The 19,739-nt window shown below is 43.1% G+C and overlaps 1 protein-coding gene across 6 annotated transcripts in view; it reads right to left on the reverse strand.

Annotated features, from left to right (window-relative positions):
- The window catches only part of CDKL5 (cyclin dependent kinase like 5), a 494,542-nt gene that overhangs the window by 22,949 nt on the left and 451,854 nt on the right, over window positions 1–19,739 (reverse strand). For 3 of the 6 annotated variants that reach the window (XM_068269972.1, XM_068269969.1, XM_068269973.1), the window contains 3 exons: window positions 18,154–18,258; window positions 11,688–11,793; window positions 10,109–10,232 (listed from right to left, as the gene is read on the reverse strand). In XM_068269972.1, the coding sequence (XP_068126073.1) occupies window positions 10,109–10,232; window positions 11,688–11,793; window positions 18,154–18,258 (335 nt within the window). The remainder of the gene's footprint in view (window positions 1–10,108; window positions 10,233–11,687; window positions 11,794–18,153; window positions 18,259–19,739) is intronic. The other 3 variants (XM_068269974.1, XM_068269970.1, XM_068269971.1) reach the window with 2 other exon arrangements.

The raw sequence follows: 19,739 nt of genomic DNA on the forward strand, positions 1-19,739 counted from the left end.
CTTTTCTAGTAGTGGTGCCGATCAAATTTGAAAAAAAAAGTCAAATTGTTCCTGGACATGCTCCTCTGAATACCTCCAATCCTCGGAGGAAGGATACCATCCCAGGGCTTTTTAGCCCAACCTTTTTCCTGCCCCATCTCCTTCAACCAAGGTTCAGAGGTGTTCAGATGACCATGTCAGGGAACTTTTGTTTTTGCTGGACTTGAACTTTAGGGCCTGGTGTCCCCGAAAGACACTACCTGGGTCACAACCTTGTGCCTGTTGCACTGCACCTGTGCCTTTGATTCCTCTTGTTCCTTACTTTGTTGTTCCTAATCACTTGCACAAGACCCTTGGAGCCATGGGTGAAGGACACCTTCACTGGTCGGTGAGAGGCCTAGCCTTTTCACTGACCTGTGTCCTTCATCCATGGCTCAGAGGGTCATGTGCCAGTGGTTAGGTTTTTAAAGCACATCAATTTTAGGGCCTGGTGTCCCCGAAAGACACTACCTGGGTCACAACCTTGTGCCTGTTGCACTGCACCTGTAGTCCTGCACCTGTGCCTTTGATTCCTCTTGTTCCTTACTTTGTTGTTCCTAATCACTTGCACAAGACCCTTGGAGCCATGGGTGAAGGACACCTTCACTGGTCGGTGAGAGGCCTAGCCTTTTCACTGACCTGTGTCCTTCATCCATGGCTCAGAGGGTCATGTGCCAGTGGTTAGGTTTTAGAAGCACTAAAAATTTAGGGCCTGGTGTCCCCGAAAGACACTACCTGTAGTCCTGCTCCTCTGCCATCGGTTCCTCTTGCTCCTCACTTTGTTCTTGTTCCTAATCACTTGCACAAGACCCTTGAAACCATGGATGAAGGACACCTACACTGGTCGGTGAGAGGCCTAGCCTTTTCACTGACCTGTGTCCTTCATCCATGGCTCAGAGGGTCATGTGCCAGTGGTTAGGTTTTTGAAGCACTTCAATTTATTAGGGCCTGGTGTCCCCGAAAGACACTAACTGGGTCACAACCTTGTGCCTGTTGCACTGCACCTGTAGTCCTGCTCCTCTGCCATCGGTTCCTCTTGCTCCTCACTTTGTTCTTGTTCCTAATCACTTGCACAAGACCCTTGAAACCATGGATGAAGGACACCTACACTGGTCGGTGAGAGGCCTAGCCTTTTCACTGACCTGTGTCCTTCATCCATGGCTCAGAGGGTCATGTGCCAGTGGTTAGGTTTTTGAAGCACTTCAATTTATTAGGGCCTGGTGTCCCCGAAAGACACTACCTGGGTCACAACCTTGTGCCTGTTGCACTGCACCTGTAGTCCTGCTCCTCTGCCATCGGTTCCTCTTGCTCCTCACTTTGTTCTTGTTCCTAATCACTTGCACAAGACCCTTGAAACCATGGATGAAGGACACCTACACTGGTCGGTGAGAGGCCTAGCCTTTTCACTGACCTGTGTCCTTCATCCATGGCTCAGAGGGTCATGTGCCAGTGGTTAGGTTTTTAAAGCACTTCAATTTATTAGGGCCTGGTGTCCCCGAAAGACACTACCTGGGTCACAACCTTGTGCCTGTTGCACTGCACCTGTAGTCATGCACCTCTGCCATCGGTTCCTCTTGCTCCTCACTTTGTTCTTGTTCCTAACCACTTGCACAAGACCCTTTGAACCATGGATGAAGGACACCTTGACTGGTCGGTGAGAGGCCTAGCCTTTTCACTGACCTGTGTCCTTCATCCATGGCTCAGAGGGTCCTGTGCCAGTGGTTAGGTTTTAGAAGCACTAAAAATTTAGGGCCTGGTGTCCCCGAAAGACACTACCTGTAGTCCTGCTCCTCTGCCATCGGTTCCTCTTGCTCCTCACTTTGTTCTTGTTCCTAATCACTTGCACAAGACCCTTGAAACCATGGATGAAAGACACCTACACTGGTCGGTGAGAGGCCTAGCCTTTTCACTGACCTGTGTCCTTCATCCATGGCTCAGAGGGTCATGTGCCAGTGGTTAGGTTTTAGAAGCACTTCAATTTATTAGGGCCTGGTGTCCCCGAAAGACACTACCTGGGTCACAACCTTGTGCCTGTTGCACTGCACCTGTAGTCCTGCTCCTCTGCCATCGGTTCCTCTTGCTCCTCACTTTGTTCTTGTTCCTAATCACTTGCACAAGACCCTTGAAACCATGGATGAAGGACACCTACACTGGTCGGTGAGAGGCCTAGCCTTTTCACTGACCTGTGTCCTTCATCCATGGCTCAGAGGGTCATGTGCCAGTGGTTAGGTTTTTGAAGCACTTCAATTTATTAGGGCCTGGTGTCCCCGAAAGACACTACCTGGGTCACAACCTTGTGCCTGTTGCACTGCACCTGTAGTCATGCACCTCTGCCATCGGTTCCTCTTGCTCCTCACTTTGTTCTTGTTCCTAATCACTTGCACAAGACCCTTGAAACCATGGATGAAGGACACCTACACATACACTGGTCGGTGAGAGGCCTAGCCTTTTCACTGACCTGTGTCCTTCATCCATGGCTCAGAGGGTCATGTGCCAGTGGTTAGGTTTTTAAAGCACTTCAATTTATTAGGGCCTGGTGTCCCAGAAAGACACTACCTGGGTCACAACCTTGTGCCTGTTGCACTGCACCTGTAGTCATGCACCTCTGCCATCGGTTCCTCTTGCTCCTCACTTTGTTCTTGTTCCTAACCACTTGCACAAGACCCTTGGAGCCATGGATGAAGGACACCTTGACTGGTCGGTGAGAGGCCTAGCCTTTTCACTGACCTGTGTCCTTCATCCATGGCTCAGAGGGTCCTGTGCCAGTGGTTAGGTTTTAGAAGCACTAAAAATTTAGGGCCTGGTGTCCCTGAAAGACACTACCTGTAGTCCTGCTCCTCTGCCATCGGTTCCTCTTGCTCCTCACTTTGTTCTTGTTCCTAATCACTTGCACAAGACCCTTGGAGCCATGGATGAAGGACACCTACACTGGTCGGTGAGAGGCCTAGCCTTTTCACTGACCTGTGTCCTTCATCCATGGCTCAGAGGGTCCTGTGCCAGTGGTTAGGTTTTTGAAGCACTTTAATATTAGGGACTGGTGTCCCCGAAAGACACTTGGGCAGCTATGCCCTGCAACTCTTCCAGCACAAAGTTGGTGGTTGGTGTTCCTTAAAACTGACCGGGCTATACCATAGATATGTTATTTTTTGTCTTCCATGTTGGAAGAATGTTTCCATGTTGGAAAGTGGTTGTTTTTGCAATAAAAAAATTTGTTTTTACATACCTCAGTGTGATGAGTAGTTGTTCTTGTGGTGTGACTGCTCTCCTGAACGTGGTATCCTTCTTCCTAAGGTCATCCTTCACCATCTCCAAAAGGGTATCAAACCTGTCAGGAGATGGAAAGGAAGAAGCTGTAAAGTATGTTGTGGGACAAGGTGTTGGGTGGAGGATAAGGGAGGTGTGTTTACAGAGGTTTGGGAGTGTTGTGGAGGGTGGGGGTGTAGTGTATAGCTAGGTATACAGGGGTGTGGGGGTCAGGGTGGTGTGTTTAGCTAGGTATACAGGGATGAGGTGTTGTGGGGGTGAGGGTGGGGTGTTTAGGAATGGTGGGGGTTGGTGTATTTAGGCCTAGATACTTACAGGGGAATAGACATCCGAGTGTAGCTGTAGAACTTCTGTGGGTGTCGTCTGAGGTCCCGGTAGAGGGCCTGGAACTCTCCCTTCCTCTGCCTCCTGGCTAGTAGAGGGTGCACCCACCATCTCCTGCGAGGAGCACGCCTTCTCCCCACATAGTAGTAGGTAAACAACAGGAAGGAGAGAATTCCCAGGTAATAAGCGTAAAAAATGACTGGATCCATGGTCCCAACTGCTGTCTCTGTATCCAAGGATGGTCTCCACACGTCCAGCTGTCTCCAACAATGACCTCAGAGCTTCTGCTGACCTCCCAGAACCCCAGGTATTTATACAGGTTGTTATCTCTTTAAGAATCCGGATCCGGACCGCAACCGTGTTCATACCGCACGGAAACCGTATGCAACCGGACCGGATCCGGACCGGATCCGGACAGGAACCGTACGGTTCAGGTCCGATCCGGCTCCGGTGCGGTCCGGACATCCGGTGCGGTTTTTGCAAAACCGCAAGTGTGAACGGGGGGGAGCCAATTAACTTATCTGTATGTTTTTGGAATATGGGAGGAAACCGGAGTGCCCGGAGGAAACCCACGCAGACACGGAGAGAACATACAAACTCTTTGCAGATAGTGCCCTGGCTGGGATTCGAACTAGGGACTCAGCGCTGCAAGGCGAGAGAGCTGACCACTACGCCACTGTGCTGCCCCAGTATCATGTATCTATAGTCAAAGATGAAAAAGGAAGAGTCATGCTACATTTCCCCTCAAATTGTCTTTTCACACACGCATTGCACTGTGTGCATGTGTGTTACAAAGCATGTGTTTTTGGTGGCAGCACCATGTCACTTAGTGTAATGTAAGAATGCCATGATGCAGGCCCCAGTTTGGCACACATTCATTTTTGCATGAAACACAGTTACGATACAGTGAAAAGACAGTATCACCTAGATAAACCTCTCCTTAGCAGTTTTTTTTTTTTTGGGGGGGGGGGGGGGGGGGTATGTTGTTTTGGTTTTAAGAATCAAATGTGCAGTAAGGGTCTTGCAGCTCATGTTACAGCAAGGAGGAAACCATGTATAGATTTTTTTTTTTTCCAATCACTTGCATGGTGACTTTTTAACAATGTAGATGGTACACTGTTCCCACTAGCGTGGGATCAGACTACACTGCAAGGAGCATTTTGTGCTACTGCATTCAGTGCAATTGAATCAAACATTGCGCAGCAAAAGAAAAAAAAAAACTCTTAACATTAACCCCTTTATCCAACTTCCTCTTCCTGTAGCCTACTCCAAACCGGTTTAATTCAAATATTGAAACTCCCTAGACTTCTAATCCTAACCACTAATCACGATTCAACTTTTGTTGTCCCTGGTGCTACAGCCAAGCAGTGTTGCGCCAGCATTGACAATTTATTTTTTATTAGATTGCTGAGTGCTCGTGCCTACTGGATATAAGCAAATGCCCTTTAAAATAACCCCCTGGTAGTGAGCATCAGCCACGTTACAAGCCAGGAATCCGGGCAACCTACTGAAATCACCAGGGTGCCAGCATCAAGAACCAGCTGCAGAGAAGGGACACACAAACAAATCCCTTTTACTTATTCACCTAGGTAGAGGATGGTGCCCTTTGTCACCTTGTCAAGAGTGTGACCAAATCCCCCTACTCCCCTGCCTGCATGGCCGAACACTGAGTTAGACAAATGCTTTAGAGTGACCTACGCTGTTTCTTTTTTCATTTTTTTCCAAGACACTACACAAGTAGTGGGCAAAGGAAGCAGCGATGGTTTAAGGTGAAACAGGACACGAGGCAAAGTACCGCCAACTTCCGCTCCTCTATTTGCCACCTGATCTTTTTAGTATGAAGAGATATAGGAAGGAGAATCAGAGAAGGCAGCATTCGAGCCCTTGGACATTCTCCATGAAAAGACACAGAACATTTACATTGCGCGTTTCTACTGGCAGACTCAAAGTGCCAGAGCTGCAGCCACAAGGGGGCGCTTTATAGGCAGTAGCAGTTTTAGGGAGTCTTGCCCAAGATAGATAGATGATTCAGTCCCAGATTCAAAAGCTATCCTTCAAGGACACTTGAAATGAGAGCGGTGTGGAGGCTGCCATATTTATTTTCTTTTAAACAATGCAAATTGCCTGGCTGTCCTGCAGATCCTTTGCCTCTAATACTTTTAGCCATAGACTCTGAACAAGCATGCGGATCAGATGTTTCTGATTGAAGTCTGACTGGATTTTCCATATGCTTGTTTCAGATGTGGGATTCAGACACTAATGATGCATGAACGATCAAGCAGGGCGCCAAACAACTGGAATTGTTTAAAAGGAAATACATATGGCAGTCTCCATATCCCTCGCACTTCAAATGTGCTTGAAGAATAGCTTTTGATTTTTAATCCAAAAGCTTTTTGCATCTGGTACTAAATCATCTATCTATCTATCTATCTATCTATCTATCTATCTATCTATCTATCTATCTGACATCTGTCTACAGTACCTCAGAAGAAAAATGAATCACTAGACCGTCACGAAGTGGTTAATAAAATACTCAACTTGGACGCACCTGATGAACATATTGATGCACGCTCTCCGCATTCATTTAGAAATTGTTCCCAGGTGGGTTGACGTTATTTAGTCTTTTCAAATACTCCAACTGAATGGAGAAAACAGGTTCATTATATTTTAACTGAAGCACAGCAAGATGCCTCTGAGATTGCAGCTCTGAATTCCCCTGCTTACCATTACATAGATAAGAATCCCAACTTCTTTTTCTTTTCATGTGTGATATGAATACCATGAAAATAGCATTCAAATACACCAGCCGTCACTGCTTGCTGTTCACAATGCCGCAAACTGGTGACGTAGGACTATAGTAGAGTGCTCAACGTCTACGGGTTTCCTTAAACAGCAAATGTAAACTATCTTACTCGCCAACTTAAGTGCATACTTTATTCTTCACATAACAGTTTTATATTGGGCATACACGGCGCGATAGTTCTTATCAATCGAGCCGCTGATGGCTCGATTGATAATATCCGACGTGTCCGATAACCGCGGCGGATTAATACCGCGCTCGATGCCCGCCGGGGGGGGGGGGGGCAATGCAGAAGACGAAGCGCTGATAAGGAAGTGCCCGCAGGGACGAGCGGGAATCGATCCGCGCGCACGTGCGGACGAGCGGTGACGCGCTGGCATCGAGCCACTGGCTCGATTCCGGCGCATTATCTCACCGTGTATGCCCAGCATTAGGCCCCTTTTACACTTGGGCACTGCATGGGGCCCAGTACACTATCCACATCACGCTGTGCCAGAAGCTTCAAATTTTGCCGCTGACTCACCACAAAGTCAACAGCGTGTGACGTTTTTACATTTGTTGGTGGCGGTGGTGCGGCTCGCATGCGGGGAACGATGAAAATATGACGGGGAAGCTGGTAATCTCAGTGCTATACTTCCTGTCCAGCAGGGAGTAAGTCACTGGGCGAGGAACAGTGACAGGCAGTGAAGGACGTAGGGGCTATGCATATGACCCTGTCAGCACACTCTAGTGCAGGGTCATATGAATAGAGTTTTAGTCCTTGCAGTGTGATGCAAACGGGTGGGAGCATCTCTGCAACGCTCTGACTAGGTGTAAAATCGGCCTGAAAGTACCCCGGCTCAATAATGCTATTAACGTGAATTACTGGTTTTATCTCCTTAAACAATAACTTTACTTTCATTGAAAAACTGATAAGCATCATTTTGTAATTTCATAGTATTTTAAACTGTCTTTCCATATAATCCTGCAGGAGTAGCAGCTATATAGCTTTTTGCCAGCTTTCTCCTTACAGTGAGCCAATGCTCTGCAGACCTCTTGGCCTCCTGTTGGTGCCGATAATCTAGTGTGTATACAGCCTATTGATCATCCTGATGCGTTCATGAGAAACCCACAGTGTCAGATCATCTTGGCCAAGCTCACGGTGAATGCATTCTTCCTCTCTTTTAGCCCTCCCGCTCAAATCTGCTCCATTGTGTGCTGCTGCATTGTCCCTCCCTCCATAACAACAGTTCAGCACTTGGCCCCGAACTATCGCCCAAGAAACAGGGTCCTCTCTAGCGGAGTTCCATGGCATCAGCAAACTACAGTATAGTCCTAAGCGTATGTTTTGGGTCTGCCTCGGGGTTTCCCCACATTAGTCCTTTGCTGCTACACCGCCTATCCACACGACAAGCCCAAACACCGCAATGATGTGCATATGTCTTTAAAATGGAAACAGACGTGATACAAATAAATGCCCATCTTTCGCATCAGTAAGCTTTGATTTTGTATAACAAAACACAACAACCCCTCCCCTCTATAACAGCACAACCCTCCTTTTCTGCTGAAACATACTGAAGCTTCAGGAATGATAGCATGTTCAATTATTCACAGCATTAACTCAGCAGCTATGGCAAAATTCCCGGGAGTAATGACTGCTAAGAGTCACAACCAGTGACCTCATTCTGAAGCTTCCTTTCCTAACACGGGAAACACACTTATTATGTTAGCTCCACTTGTTTAAATTCATCAGGCAAGTGTTCTGCGTGTAGCTAGGCTGCAATAAATAATAAAGCAGGGAGCAGAGCAGCCAATGTACCTTTGTGTCCATCTCTGGAGGGAGATGCTATTATGACTTCAGGTTTAATAACACACAGTAAAGACTGGTTTTGTATTTCACAAGTCTGCTGCATTGCATTTAATGGTTGCTTTATAGATATTCTGATGTCAGACAATAACACCAGACTTTATGTGTGGCGATTCATGTCCCTGTGAAGGAATAGAAACAGGAGAGGCTTGTTGTTTATTTTCATTGCTTGTGATATTCCGAGCAGACATACACGGACATCGCCAGTGATATCAGGCTACATGCCCCCTGAGGCAAAATGAGCAAACCAAAATGGATGGTTTTCAAATCAAACTGGATGCCTCCTTCACCTGCTGGCAGACTGGAGGCAGGTGCATGTTGCATGTTTACAAAGAAAATAATTCACTTCCAGTCATAGAATATTAAAGGGAAACTCCACTACTGAATGGAAAAGGGCAACTCTACACATTGGAGTGATTAATGGCAGCATTTATTCCGCTACATAAAATAGAGGATTGAGGAAAAATGGGCACCAATACTGATAGTAGAATATTGGTAATTATACTGCTATTCTGTACTCCTATTCTCACACTAACCCTCCTGTATTTATGCCTGGCACTAACCTTCCACTATTTACTGGAAACACGACCCCCCTCTATCTATGCCTAACACTAACCTCCCACTATCTACTGGAAACACTACCCTCCTCTATCTATGTCTAACACTAACCTCCTACTATCTACTGGAAACACTACCCTCCTCTATCTATGTCTAACACTAACCTCCTACTAACTACTGGAAACACGACCCCCCTCTATCTATGCCTAACACTAACCTCCTACTATCTACTGGAAACACTACCCTCCTCCATCTATGCCTGACACTAACCTCCCACTATCTACTGGAAACACTACCCTCCTCCATCTATGTCTAACACTAACCTCCTACTATCTACTGGAAACACTACCCTCCTCTATCTATGCCTAACATTAACCTCCCACTATCTACTGGAAACACTACCCTCCTCTATCTATGTCTAACACTAACCTCCTACTATCTACTGGAAACACTACCCTCCTCTATCTATGTCTAACACTAACCTCCTACTAACTACTGGAAACACTACCCTCCTCTATCTATGCCTAACACTAACCTCCTACTATCTACTGGAAACACTACCCTCCTCTACCTATGCCTGACACTAACTTCCTACTATCTACTGGAAACACTACCTTCCTCTATCTATGCCTAACACTAACCTCCTACTATCTACTGGAAACACTACCCTCCTCTACCTATGCCTGACACTAACTTCCTACTATCTACTGGAAACACTACCCTCCTCTACCTATGCCTGACACTAACTTCCTACTATCTACTGGAAACACTACCCTCCTCTATCTATGTCTAACACTAACCTCCCACTATCTACTCCAAAAACTAACGCCCCCCCCCCAAGCAGGAAATGTGGGCGCCAGCCAAAGCCGAAGGTTTTGGTGCTGTCATAGGTGTCCATTGAAATATCAATAATGAGGGGAATGCCAACGCGTAATTCTGGACATGATTGATGAGAGCTGCAAATATTACATTCTTGATGAGAACCGCATATATTAAATTATATTAAATATTAATAACTGATCACTGGACCTCATAGGCAGGCAGACTGGGTAATGTATCATTTTGCCTGGAAGTTACCTTTTGTTAATTATGTAATTATAGACATATCAACATCCAGCTGTGCACTGTGGCTGTAAAGGATACATGAATCCAACATTTGTATTTGGATAGTTTATTTTACAATGACACAGTTTAATCTAATTGTAATGGAAAAGATCTGAGAGGAAAGTCCAAATACATAGCACTAAATTAGCACCGTTACAGACACTGGTAAGTAAAAACGAATAAAGGGTACTCACCAGTGATCAAAAGTAGTTTGTCTCTTTGAGTGATTTGTTCCTGCACTGCTGTCAACTGGGTGTGAAGAACTGCGGTTTGACACACTATTTTCATGAAATGTTCCCTCTGGACGAGGTGATGGAACTGAGGAGATAAAAATGTTATTACTGTATCAAAAGTACAACAAAAGAAAACAAAGTTTCATGATATGTAAAAAGTAATGGCAAATCCCTCAAGGCTGCCCACATTTTCTAACTCCAGTCTATATGTTTGCTGGCTAACAGTAAGGCTAGGTTCACAGTGGTCAGTTGCATAACACAAGTATTATAATGAGTGTAAACTGCAATGCAGACTGGACATAGACTTTAATACAGCGCTTTCATGCAGCGAGTTAGAATAACGCCATCAGTTACAATGCAGTACTGTGAACAGGCCTATATAGAATTGTACAGGCAGTGAGTTGACATGCAGAATTATTCTGCAACACATTCCAGCACTGTGAACTAGCCCTCAGCTTTGATGATCTAGATTTGACTTGTAATGACTTCCATTACTAAAACTAGGTTTATTCCTCACTCTTTTATAACAGAGTTCTATGCCTAGAACAATTAAAGTTAGCATAGACTGTACATGTGATTTCCAATCTGTAAAGCATATTACCTTTGTGACCTCATGATAGATCCCTCTCTGACCTAATCTGATCCAAGAGGTATCTATTGCCTCCTCACACACTGCACACCAAAAATGTCCTGTGACTGAGGGTAATTACACATGTTACACGGCCACTAGCGTGTAGCATGCAGGCACTTACATTTAAGGCATGCTGATGAAATAGTGCGAGTAACAGGAGGTTACCTGCGCTATTTTGGTTAGTGAATAAACCCCCATATCTGTTGCAGAACAATTTTGCATGTCAATCCACTGCCCATATAATTGTATAGGCCTGTTTACATCTCTACATTGTAACAGATTGTGATATTCCAACTCGCGTTTTGAATAAAGCCTGCAGCGTCAATTTCAGTTTGCAAACATTATAACGTGCAACTGGCATGAAACCACCCTTACACAGCTATTCCCTCTATTCAATCTGGCACTCGCAGTCACAGCTCCTCCAAAACATACTGCTGCAGGACTCTTCACTTCTCTTCCTTCCTAGTTAATATCATATTTGGGAGGTAAGCAGTCAGCATTGAAGGTCTGTAGGGCCACAATCATACAAGTTCCATCTTGTACAGTCTACTGTGGCACTACAATATTAACTACATGAAAGTGTTCCTAAAGTATGGCGTAGTATGGAGACAGAGGCGCCAAAAGGATAAAAGAATCTAAAAAGTTTAAAACATGAGGAGGCAGTGGTGGACTTACCTCCTCCAAGCAAACACAAAAATTGCCAATATATTTGTAAAATACAACAGGTTTATTTACATACTTCGGGGGGCAATGCAATGCGTTTCGCTGGTTTGATCCCGCTTTATCAGGTAATAACAATGGAGCAATAGCATATGTGGTCAGTAGAAGAGCCAGGCACCTCTTCCTAAAGTATGTAATACTTTACCCGATAGTTATATAGAATAGTACTAACAGGGAACATTTGTTTACCTCTGTAGAAGCTGCCAACCCTTCGAGGGACTGTGTCACTGTAAATATGACGATTTTCCTTGGAGGATGCCCCATCATCTGCATGTGTGTCATGATAAGGTCCTCCCTAACAAAATCCAATATGAATCAAGTTATCACCACTGACACATGTCTGTACATATGATATCTTTAGAAATTATCCACACAAATCTGCACACAAATTACTGGTAGTTTTGATAAAAAGTGTAACCCCAGTTTTTTTCCCCTTTTAACAAAATGCTAAAGCAAATCTGAACTGAAAATAAATGAATGAGACAATTAATGGTATGTGTAGCACTAATGGTAAATATAACGTTAACAAGAGTCCCATATGTTTATTTTTAATTTAAATTTTTAAGACTGAATTCTAAACAGCGGCCATGACAGTCTGATGTAAAATCTGCATCATTCAACTGCAAAACAAACAGACCTAAAGCCCAATACACACACTCAACAGCAGTCTTTTAGGCTCTCACAACTTTTCTTGTGAAACACCTAAAAAAATTCTCTTGCTATTGTTCAAGCAGCTAATAAGACAGATAAGAAGTCAATTCAACATTTGGATTGACTTTTTATCAGTCTTATTTGCTGCTTGAACAATAGCAAGAGATTTTTTTTTAGGTGTATCATAAGAAAATTTGTGAGAGCCTAAAAGACCGCTGTTGAGTGTGTGTATGGGGCTTAATGTTTCAACATTAAAACCTTATCAGCAGCGTTTCTTGACCAAGATAAGTGTTTTGCCTTCTATTTAATGTTTAGGATGTTGGATTACATTCAGCTTTCTGTTTGACCGCCTCATTTGCATAGATAACAGAACTATTTTTTTTAAAACCTTGCTGTGCAGGAAAACAGGAAGGTTGTCCAGACAATTTCTTAAGGTGGCCATACACTGGTCGATTTGCCATCAGATTCGACCAACAGATAGATCCCTCTCTGATCGAATCTGATCAGAGAGGGATCGTATGGCTGCCTTACTGCTAACAGATTGTGAACCGATTTCAGCCTGAAACCATTCACAATCTGTGGTGGTGGTGGTGCTGCCGCCGCTCCCCCCCCCTCCCCGCATACATTACCTGCTCCGCTGGCGTGACTCCCCAGGTCTCTGCTGTCTTCTTCTCCGCTCTGGTCTGGTCTCTGGCATGCTTCACTTCTTCCTGCCCAGCAGGAAGTTTAAACAGTAGAGCGCCCTCTACTGTTTAAACTTCCTGCCGGGCAGGAAGAAGTGAAGCATCTCGGAGACCAGACCAGACCAGAGCGGAGAAGACAGCAGAGACCAGGGGACTGGTTGTCGGGCATTCGAACGCCCCTATCGACGCACTCCCGACCCACCGGCGATCGAGAAAAATCTTCCGCACAGACGGATCAACGGGAACGATCGATTTCGGACGGAAATCTATCGTTCTGTCAGCGGTGTGCACGGCGATTTCACAGCCGATTCGATCACTGTGATCGAATCGGCCGTATATCGGCGGGCAAATCGTAAGGTGTATGGGCCCCTTTAGTAGGGCTAGTACTCTATGTACCTATGTTTATCTCATCATGTCACATGTCACTTCAGATATCATTTAATGATCAGATTCTGTAGACAGAAATTGGAACCACAAGCAGTAATAAAAACTAGACAGAGGGTCGGATCCAATTCACACCAAGTTTTCTGTTTTCTTCTGTTTCAAATTACTTTTGAACTTTGCAGTTGAAAAAGCACCAAACAGTAAGTGAAAAAGTACTGTCAAAATTACTCTATTTTCTTGCTTGCTGGTGACTTAAAAAAGCATTTTAATTTATAATGTGAAAATATCACCTGTGCAAAATTTTAGGAAAAAAAGTAAATTGGAGTGGGCCCAGAGTCTCTAGCTTTCTCCTACCTCTATCCAAGCATGAAAAATAAACTTTTGTCTAGAGTTCTGCTTGAGTTTAACAATTGCAACCAACAAGGATAGCAGCACTTCCCCCTGCAGGAGAAATAGACTCAGCTACACCAAAGAACAGAGAAGATGGTGGGTTGGTTGGTTTGTTGGTTGGATGGTTGTTTATAATTAGGAGCTTGATTCTGATATATGTACATGAGGATTACTGAAATGAACTAACTCTTGTACTGGTCATATTTATAAGAGAACATTTGTTGTTTTTAGCTGGAGCTTTGAAGACAAAAACAACATTCTTTCTGCCAGTAGCATTATATATATATATATATATATATATATATATATATATATATATATATATATATATATATATATATATATATATATATATATATATATATATATATATATATATATATATATATATATACACACAGTAGAGTTATTGATTTTTTGCCAAATATTTATACTATTAATAATTAAGAACTACCGTAAATAGAAAATTCCACAAATGGAATTTACAATTTCTGGATTTTAAAGGTCACACTGTTATATAAAATGTGCAACTGCCTGTCCCCTGGAAACTTCTTCAAGCTCTTCTTCTGGGAGATGCAGCAAACTTTTGGGCTATGACATGTATTGGTGTGAAGTCATGGAGGAGCTGGACTATTTGTGCAACCTCTGGAAGGTTTAGATGTTGTCTCATGTTACCAATAGTGACACTGACCATTGCCAAATGGAAAAGTAGTGAAAAAAGTGTCAGAACGATGGGGAGGGGAAAATGTCAGTGGCCTCCACCTTTTAAAACATTCTTGTTTTGGTGGTTGTCTCATTGCTTCCCCTCTAGCGTACCTGTTGTTAATTTCATTAACACCAAAGCAGCTAAAACTGATTAACAACCCTCTCTGCTCTTAACTAACCAGATCAATATTCCTGAAGTTTCATTGACTTTATGCCATACTCTGATTAAAAACTGTTCCTTTAATTTTTCTGAGCTGTTTAATTTAACATTGAGGTGAAAACATCAGGCACAGCAGATAGCAGGGTTTGATACAAATCTAGAGGCTGTGTCCCTGCACGTTGCTCCATTTTACCACAATTAGAGAGAATTTATACAGAAATTTAGGTCAGGCAGGACATGAGCTTATATGGATACAGAGGATTTATTTGACACAATTTTTGTTGGCCACTGGAGTTTAGCCTGGTCACAATGAAAGTGAACTACCCTATTTTCATTAATTGCATGATACATTTTAAGATGCCATTTGTCAAACCCTAAAAACAGATGTAGTTTGTTTTTCTGAAAAATTAAGTTTCGTTTTTGTGATATCTCTTTGTTTTTCATTAAAGCAAATCTGTAGCGAAATAAAAAAAAGTTGTATACTTACCTATGGAGAGAGAAGGCTCTGGATCCTATAGAGCCTACCTGTTCTTTTCTCGGTCCACGCATTCTAGCGCTGTCCCGTTCAAATTTGCAGCCTCCAGGAACCCTCAGAGGGCTTTGGAAGCACTTGTGTCCCTAGTGCTTCTTAAGACTAGATGAGTGGCTCCATACTGGGCATGCGCAATACAGAGCGGCTGCCTTTGGAAGCACTCAGAAATGCGAGTGCTTCCAAACGCTTCTGAGGATCCCTGAAGGGGGTATTTGACCAGTTGGCCGAATACATGCAACATGGTTGACAGGGCTGGAACGAGGGGAACATAAGAGGAACAGGAAGGCTCTATAGGAACTAGAGTCTTCCCGCTCCATAGGTGAGTATGTGACCTTTTTTCACTTCAGATTTACTTTAAAGCATTCCTGAGGTAGTTTACTGTAAGCGCAGCTGCAGCAATGCTCTTTGCTGCTACTGGCAGTGTTCCAACAGGTCAGCCTTACTTCCTCAAACAGAAGTCTAGTCACACCACTTCATCTATGGCAAAGTCCATCCTGCACTGGTTATGCCACTCTTCTATACTATTGGTGAATCATGGACCAGCCTCCATAACCATACAGAGGCCATGCAATAATCACAAGAGTGGGTGGATGGACTAAAGGTCCAGTATGGTGTCATATTTTCATCCAAAAAGGACTTGCTGGAACTCAGGGAAGCCCCATTAGAGAAGGCAGGAAATGCTCACAAGGCGGTGAGGTTTAATATTACAGTATGTTACATTATAATATTATTGCCAGTTTTATCTATAGAGACGGGGATGTAAAGAAATTCCACTACCCCAAATTAAAATTTTCTTTTTGATTAATTCCCAATGGGATGGTCACGGATATAATTAATAATTTCAAATAATTTTGATTTGATGCAATTTCCTTTGTAATTTTATGCAAATGTATGCATCTTGAAAAAGATCTATTAAGTGCAGCACCAACTCAGCCCTAGTAAAAATCCATTTTTGAATGCTCAACAACCTAGAGCAGTGACAATGGTCCGTACGGAAAGGACCAATGCCATGCAGAACTTTCTTGATGAGCATTAAAAGTATACAATCTGCCATAAAAAACTATCAATAAACCATATACAGAATAAAAAAAATGAAATGATTTCTAATGTTAAGGTCATTTCTAATGAAGACTTTTAGAATGTTAAGCTGTCTACAGAAATTAGATGGTTGTTCAGTTTGAGGGAATGATCCACAATTTGCAGCAGGTGCACACACCCTATATTTAGCAATAATTATCTCTATGACTTTACTAGATGAAGCACGGGCTCCAATCAGAAAATGTCAGTAGCATAACTAGTGACCTTTTCTATTTCATCTAGTTCATTCTATCCACTGAGCAATCCTTCCTGCAAGCCAATGTTCCATGAACATATACATTCAAATCTTATAAAGATTCAATGTTGTCTGCATCAACAAATGTGATCTATTCCCAACTCACACGCCTAATGATCATTACCCAATACAGTAATTATCACAACATTCAGCTTTACATCCATCGATACTGTTACAATTCTCATCTTATGAAGATTACATTTTACAATCGCCATAGTTAGCTTCTTACACAATCAGCTGAAGCAGATATATTTTTTTCCTTAGGACACACAAGAGCACATGTTACAGTGGCACAAGTATCTTGCAAAGCAAGCAAGCAATTGTTGATTGCATGCAAATGAGGAAGGGTTAGAACATGAGGAAGGGCAAATCCAAACTGTAAGGTGGTATTTAAAGGGTACATTGCTCCCCCAATGGAACCAATTAGATGACCTACTAGGGCACCCTGACACAAGGCATCCTTGAGAAACAGAGTTTATGAGAACACTGAGAAGAACATGGTCTGCTTTTCTGAATCCTGCATTCATACCATCTATAAAATGCAAAAATTTCAAAATGATTAGCACAGGGTTCAAAATCTCCTGGCTACATGATTACACAATTAACACTATTTTAATACATAATTTTTGGTGTAAATAGAATATTCTCAAAATGCAGGATTAATCAAGGTTGTTTTATCAAGGGCCATTTATCTCATGCTGTGTCCCTTACTAAAAAGCTAGTCATGCACTTATAGATTGCCACCTGATGTGGCAGAAAAATGGATTCCTAGCACACACAACTCATCAATTTTCAATAGATTTCAGCAGGGAATCTATTGAAATTCATTCAGCTCACAGCATTGTTTGGTGTAGCGCAATGCTATGGCTTATTGATCAGCTATCGCTCCTGCCTGGCCCCTGACTGACCTAGATTTTTTATCTTGTCTGGTTCATCCAAAATTTGATGAACTGGACATTTTGGAGGAATGAATTCCTAGAAAAAAATCCAATCTGCAGGGAATTGAACAGTGAGGAGTGTATGGGTACCTTGACTGCATCATGAAGCGTTGTGCCTTCACTGTTACCTCTCTTCATGTACAAGTGATGCAGGTCCTGACCCCTCCCTGCACTGTGCTGAGGAGTAGGAGGCAGCTAAGGACAGAACTCCTAGTAAGAGTAACATAATGTTTCATTCCTAGGAAGGTGTCTTCTGACGTGATGGTGTTACAGGGGACCTAGTCAGAAATGGGCCAGCGTGTGTTTAAATGATGTAAATTAATTTAAAGAACCCATAATAAACCAACTTTTTTCACAGTTCTAATTAGCAAGTTCTCCATCATAACAAAAGTTAAAGGTAACCTGAAGTGAGAAGCATATGGAGGCTGCCATATTTTTTTCCTTTTAAGCAACACTGTTGCCTGGCCAGCCTGCTGATCTCTTTGGCTACCATAGTGTCCGAATTATATACCTGAAACAAGCATGAAGCTAATCTTGCCAGATTTTTGTGAAAATACCTAATCTGTATGCTTGTTCAGGGTGTGCGGCTAGAAGCATAAGAGGAAGAGGATCAGCAGGATAACCAGGCAACTGGTATTGCTTAAAAGGAAATAAATATGTCAACCTCCATATCCCTCTTACTTCAGCTTCCCTTTAAGTTTTCCTCAAGTTTTTCCTCAATAACTGCATCGTGTTCCCTTTATCTAGAATTTAGTTCAGGCCATTCTGGATAAGGATTTAGTTCTTTCCATGCTCTAGAAACTTGTGTACTTGTGTTATTTATCCATATTCTGCTGATACTATATGCTATTTATAGTGCTAGTATTGTGTGATTCAGACCTCAGGCTTTTGACGCGTGTGAAATGATGCTGTGCCGTCTCTGTTGGGCTCTTTAGCTAGTGGTCTTGAGTGGATGTTCCCTTCTGATGGAGCTGGGTCAGCCTGCTAACAGCAAATAAAACACATGGATCATACGGTTTGTGAAACAGGACAACACACACACAGTGAATACAGTTGAAGTAGGAAAAAAACAACTTCAGCACATTGCACTATGACACACACAACAGCAGCAGTTATCAGGGGAAAAAGGCAGTTGTTAAAACAGGAAAGAAAAGAAACAATTGGGTTATTATGCTAACTTGATAAAAATAAAGTAGATAGCAGCAGCTGAGCGAGTGTCAGGTATTATTTAAGCTCCAACTTTTAGAAAGAACAGGCCTGGAGCAATTGTCTAGAAACCAGTAGCGACATGGATCTCTTATCTTGATAGCAAAGAAAATATTAGGGCCTGTTCGCACTTGGACACTTTTCTGCAGCGTTACAGAACTGTGCTGATCACCAGCAATGTATCACTATGGGATCATTCACACTCCAACCCTTGTTTTTCTTCAGAATCCTACCCACAACACCCCATAATGACAACGTGAAAAAAATTTATTTGTGGTTTTGGCAAATGTATTACAAATGAAAAAAAATTGAGAAAGCACATGTACATAAATATTCACAGCCTTTGCCAGGGAGCTCAAAATTGAGCTCTGTTGCATCTTTTCCCCCTGTTCATTCTTGAAATGTTTCTGCAGTTTAAGCATCGACAAAGTATTAAGCAACAGCTGTGAATACTTATGTACATGTGATTTATCAGTTTTTTATTTTTAATAAATTTTCCAAAACCTCAAGTAAACTTATTTCACATTGGCATTAAGGGGCATCTGTGTAGAATACGGAGGACAAAAATAAATGTAAGCCATTTTGGAATAAGGCTATAACATTAAAAAAATGTGGAAAAAGTAAATCTCTGTAAATACTTTCCAGGTGCACTGTATACATCAATCAGTGGAAACATTTAAACCATTGACAGCTGAAGTCAATATCATTGATCATCTCATTAGAATAGCACCTGTCAAGGGATGACATGTAGTAATTAAACAGTCAGTTCTTCAAGGTAATGTCTTAACAAGCAGAAACATTTTGAAAGTATAATATCTGAGCAATTATAAGGGCCGGTTTGGCGTGTCTAGATGGCCAAGTCACAGCGCTTCCTATATGGCAGGACTTGTGTGGTGTTCCCAGTATGGAGTTCCACAGCCTGTCCATCATGCTCTGAGCTTGGAATCACCTAACACACCTGAAGTGAAAGGGATATGGTGGCTGCCGTATTTATTTCCTTTTCAAAAATACCAGTTGACTGGGCAATCTTGCTGACCTCTTAAGCCTCATCTACACGGGTAGATGAGGCTGCGATCCGGTGGCTTGATTAGCCGCCGGATCGCCTCTTCCGCGTCCCCGATCGCCGTGTGTGCGCCGGATTCGATTCCCCGCTCGTCCCCGCCGGCGCCGCTTATCTTCCGCTCGATTCCCTGCCAATGTCCCCTCGCGGGGACCGAGCAGGGAATCGGCGGTGGGGAGATCCGTCCTATCGGATCTTA

This window comes from Hyperolius riggenbachi, chromosome 2, assembly GCF_040937935.1.
Source record: "Hyperolius riggenbachi isolate aHypRig1 chromosome 2, aHypRig1.pri, whole genome shotgun sequence".
Lineage (NCBI taxonomy): Eukaryota > Metazoa > Chordata > Amphibia > Anura > Hyperoliidae > Hyperolius > Hyperolius riggenbachi.